The sequence below is a fragment of the Solanum lycopersicum genome, chromosome 1, assembly GCF_036512215.1.
Source record: "Solanum lycopersicum chromosome 1, SLM_r2.1".
Taxonomy (NCBI): Eukaryota; Viridiplantae; Streptophyta; class Magnoliopsida; order Solanales; family Solanaceae; genus Solanum; species Solanum lycopersicum.
In genome coordinates this window covers 74,344,160-74,349,373 of record NC_090800.1, presented here as the reverse complement: position 1 = coordinate 74,349,373, position 5,214 = coordinate 74,344,160, and the positions used below count along the sequence as shown (strand labels likewise).

General features: G+C 32.3%; 1 protein-coding gene across 1 annotated transcript; it reads right to left on the bottom strand.

Annotated features, from left to right (window-relative positions):
• Positions 1–370: 370 nt before the first annotated feature.
• Positions 371–3,494, bottom strand: LOC101266864 (polygalacturonase At1g48100). Its single transcript, XM_010323986.4, has 6 exons — positions 2,963–3,494; positions 2,287–2,454; positions 1,769–1,813; positions 1,449–1,656; positions 1,262–1,346; positions 371–1,180 (listed from the first exon to the last, which is right to left on the bottom strand). Exons 1-6 carry the CDS (start codon positions 3,359–3,361, stop codon positions 667–669), a joined length of 1,419 nt encoding a protein of 472 aa, XP_010322288.1. The 5' UTR covers positions 3,362–3,494; the 3' UTR covers positions 371–666.
• Between the last annotated feature and the right edge of the window lie 1,720 nt (positions 3,495–5,214).

The following is a 5,214-nucleotide window of genomic DNA, read 5'->3' as shown; positions in this document are numbered from 1 at the left end:
CTTTCTATATATAAAAGAATCTCCAAACTTTTTGAAAAGAAACCTCAAATTTTTTAAAAAATGCATTTCGAAATATTTATGAATTTTCAAGAATAAACATAAACGGCTGATCATCACAAATACCATATTCGTTCCATTTTACATGTCACCTTTTGGATTTCAAGAGTCAAACAAATTTATCTTTGACCGTAAATTTTTCATAAATCTCTTAAACATTTTGAATTATTAATTATTGTGACTCATAGTACTTTTTACGTAGTTTATAAATATATAAATTTTCATTTCAAGAAAATTGAAGATTCCATTAGTAAATTTCCAATTAAGCTTAAACTGTTTGACTCTCAAAATATAAAATGTGTGATGTAAGACATTTTAATGAAGGTAACACACAGAAGCAATCATATTATTATTGACATAAAGCACAAAAAAACTATTACATCAAATAGAAAAACCTAAATGAGTAAACTTTAAAGTAAATCTCAAGGAAAACTTACATTATAGCAAACAATAAGCTCCCTTTCTAAATCTAAAATTACATTATACTACCGATCGATGTTTCGGATTATTATCCCCATCTCAAATACATCAATCTATTACTTATACTGTAAAAGTCTCAATGATATGTACAAAAAACAAACAAAACGCTCAGTCAGGCAATATTAAAATTCAGGACGAAGAACAATACCCTAAGTCATTATTTTCAAACACTTTTGGAGGATTTCCCTCTAACAAACAAAAAATAGGCGGAATTGTTAATGTCTCTTGTCCTCCATAGGCGTTCCAGCAGAAGGGATCCAACACTAATTCGCCTTTCGCAGGCAAAAGTTCTATGTCTGAGAGTGTTATATTCGTGCAAGGGATAGTGTCACTACAAGCAAAACGCATTGGCGGGCTTCTTATATCATACGTTCCTTTAATACTTGAGTATTCAATATCTGAAACAGACACTGCTGAGGTCCGATTGCTGCAATCTTTCGAAAGACAGTAAAATTGATCGATTATAATGGGGTTACGTACATTGTCCATATGAATGTTGAGAAACGAAACTCCTGATACTGCTCCAAATCCCCCTTGCCATGTCTTGATCCTCACACCGTTGTCTGATTGCTTTATTACTGAGTCACGAACTGTGATGTTTGATACACATGCTCGCGAGTTGTGGTTGCCTAAACTCCCGATGCTGTAAAAATTAGAGTTTAAATTTTATGCACCGACAGTATTCAAAAAGTTAAAACAAATTAGTATTATTATTAGGTCTTACCTTATTCCATGTCCTCCAGGTCCACATGTGAGATTCCTAATATCCACATCGTAACATCCTGCTCCTATTGACACACAATCGTCACCTAATATTTTAAATTTTTAGTCATATAATATCATATCATATGCATGTCAGATATATTGAAAACCAGAGTCATAAATACTCGAAGCGAAGTTAATTAGGGTACCGTTAGAGATGAGGGAGTCATAAATTTCAACATTGCTGGTTTGCTCAATGTGAATGCCATCAGTGTTGGGACTCCAAATGGGAGCTGTAATGTGAAGGGATTCAATATGCACATTTTTGCAGTTATCAAATCTGAAATTAAATTGGGGGCTATTCTTCATTTTAATTCCTTGCACCGTTAGATTTGAGCTCATGAAGAATCTAATGGCCTGCAGTTTACGTACCAAATTAGAATTCAGAAAATTAAAATGAATGAAATAATATAAATTATTTTTATTTGTTAGAGATGTCTAGTGGTAGAAAGTTTATTTTTTCACTTACAATTGGGCTGTCACATGGTCCAGGTAGTGTACTTCCTTTAGGTCCCTGTTGTAGTTAAAGTGTACTGAGGATTAGATAGTTTATATATATAAAGGTTATTGAAAATAACCGACGCATGAATTGTGATAGAATAGTTGAACTCCCCCCTTAATAAAATAATTTTGGGTTCAAGCTAAGTAAATAGAAAATATCTTGTTGCGAGAGTTATCTCTAGAAATAAGCGCTACAATACACGAATCTAAATTAATTGAATTCAATGCAGATACTGAAACCCAAATAAAAACAGAAAAAAAAGATTATTGAAATCAACCACTATTCCATATATAGTGGAGTAAAGAGAAAAAACAATATCATTATGCAGGATTGACAAATACTCATCCATTTTTAATCAGAAATCTCGATTCGTCTTTAAATAAGAAATCGCCTCTTTATTTTATAGGACTATTTAATACTATGGATATCAAACACTTATCGAGACATGAGTACTAATCTACTCCCCAATCCCCATATATACATACCTTATGGGGTTTACAAGGAAGATTCCACCACTCTTCTCCTCTTCCATCTATGACGCCTCCACCTTGTAATGACAACTCATTTACTCTATAAAATACCAGCCACTGCCGCTTACTGGTTTTGCTTGGCCACGACTCTGGTCCATCTGGTGGCATTATTGTTCCTTCCAACTTCCATATTGGCACACAAATTTAGTTATTTACAAAATTATTCTCTTTCGTTTTAATTTAGGTAATATAGTTTATTTAAATATAAAATTAAAGAAAAGACATGTCATGACAAGTTATTTTTTTCGTAAAAACATGTTAACTAAGAGTAAATGCGAAATTCATAATTAAATTATTTCTAAATATATCATTCCTTTTAAAACATACTACTATAAATGATCAAACAACTAATCTCACGTAAAAAAGGGGTGATAGAATAAGACACAAAAGTTTTTAATTTTAAGACTTTATATCCTTAATGACATGGTCAAAAAGTTCTAAAGATATTTTTACAATTTCTTTCTATATTTTGTGTTTAATTTTGATGTCAAATCAAACACAAAATTTGATGAACTTAATGAAAAGAAAAGTAACAATTTTGCCCTAAAATATCTATATTATACTTGATGAACTGATTTTATTTGTCAGACTACATCACATAGGAAAACGATAAAAATAGTTGCATCTGTACCTGAAACACCAATCCACTTTGACAAGGACCAGTAAAAATAGTAGATTGAATCATAAAAGAGTAACCAAGGGGAACATGAATAACAGCTGATTGAACTTGGCAGGCAGCATCCCACGCTGCCTTAAAACCTTCAGTATCATCCGTAACACCATCACCTACGGCACCAAAAGACCTCACATCATAAACCCCTTCGTCCCCCGCGGAGGGTGAAGGCTCAGGTGAAATTGAAGGTGGATACGATATGTGTGAATTATGCTTATGTTGTTTCTTGTTATTATGATGACCGCGGTGTCCGTGGTGATGGTACCTGGCACTAACAACATGACTACATAATAATAATAATAATAATGCAAATGTCATGTAAAATGTAACAAGTAGGGTACTTGATAGTGATGCCATGTCAATCTGTCTTAAGTGAACAAATTGATGAAAATGACTTATGTGTTGAAACGTTACTTTCAAATTGGATACTGGAGAATGAGGGAATTTCAAGAATTAAAGGAAAGGACTGTGAGTTGTTCAGAAAGTGGAAAGGAACTTAGCATTGGTAGAGTTTTTATGGAGGGAATTTTGTGTCAACTTGCACATAAATATATTATAATATATTCTATTTATATAGTACTAAAAGGAAAAAAGGGGAGTTAGTGTGAATGTTTGAGCACTAGTGCATGCAGAAGCCAAAAGGCTGAGTACATTTATCTATTTTTTGCCTTTGTACTCATGGTTGACGTGCCCGTATATATAGCTGACTACTTACATGCCTATAATGTGGTATGCAAGGTTTTGTTTAGACTAGTGTCACCACGTCTATTTAGTCAAACTTTTAAAATGAACTAATTTTTGAAAAAGTAATTTTGGATGAGCAGTTACTAGTGTTTGATCAAAGATGTGTTCAATATATTAAAAAGGTAAAACAAACAAATTAAAATGAAGATGAGAGACGATGCAAGCTCCGGCCGACCGGTTCATTTGTACTCAAATGTAATTTCCCTCTGGATTATAAACTAATATATAAAAATTCATTGAAATTGCAACAAAATATAGTAAATGTGTATCAATACTTACAAAGATACAAAATTTAAAATTCATCCCAGTTACTATCATGTACATACATACAGTTTTAATTGAAGTTTTCCACAAAGTGGTGTTAGGCAACACCACTTAAAAGGATGCATGTCTCCGCTAATGCAGACCTATATCTATATATATATACACAATAGGTTTCTTTTCTCTCTCCGTATCTACAATAAATGTGAATTCGCGATGAGAGATTTTATAAGGGGTAAAACACTCCCTAACAAAGGCAAATTTATATTTCAGAGACTCAAATCTGAACTGATTAAAAATAAAAGAATATTTATCAATCCATATCTACAATAAATGTGAATTCGCGATGAGAGGTTTTATCAGGGGTAAAACACTCCCTAACAAAGACAAATTTGTATGTCAGAGACTCAAATCTGAACTGATTAAAAATAAAAGAATATTTATCACTCTACCGAAGTCCTCGTTGGTGATGCAAATTCCTATATAACTTTATCAACAAGAAATATAACATTTACATTACATTAGTTAGAGTGGTTATTCTAGGCCTTATATATAGTTAAACCAAATAGTATACTGTTACAGGAAATAGGGCATTTAGACAACAGACATTGGCCTTTTTAGTAGGCCGCGCATGCAGTGACTCTGCCCCTTAGAAAAAAAAAAGGTAAAACAGAAGCCTTTTGAGTGCGTGTGGTGGTGGGTGAATGGCCATTAACTTCAAAAAAGTTGTGTATAGATGTCGTCGCAGAGTCAGATATTTACTAAGATCAAATTTATATAATATGAAATAAAAAATCAGAAATAGGTTCAATAATATAACAAATATATATATAATTAATTAACTATATATATATAAGCGGTATAATTCTTCGATCAAAAGAAATTTGAATAAACTCTTCCGTGCTATCCGACTACATAACCCTTACCTAGATCCTTCGGCTAGCTAGCTACCCCCATGTTATTCCCCATAACTTTTCACTTTTTTTCTCTGGTCCCAATTTTGTGTTTATCTTTTTTATTGTCTTTCCACTTTGGTAAAAAATTAATAACCCTTCTGCCACACAGTAATTACTTTTTCTAATACCTGTAAAGATAATACTAGTTGCATATACTTAATTATAAACATTCCACAATTAAGTGATACGTCTGATAAACGTTGGTACTGCCAGAGAATTTCAGAAAATTAAAGTAAACATAATTTAATT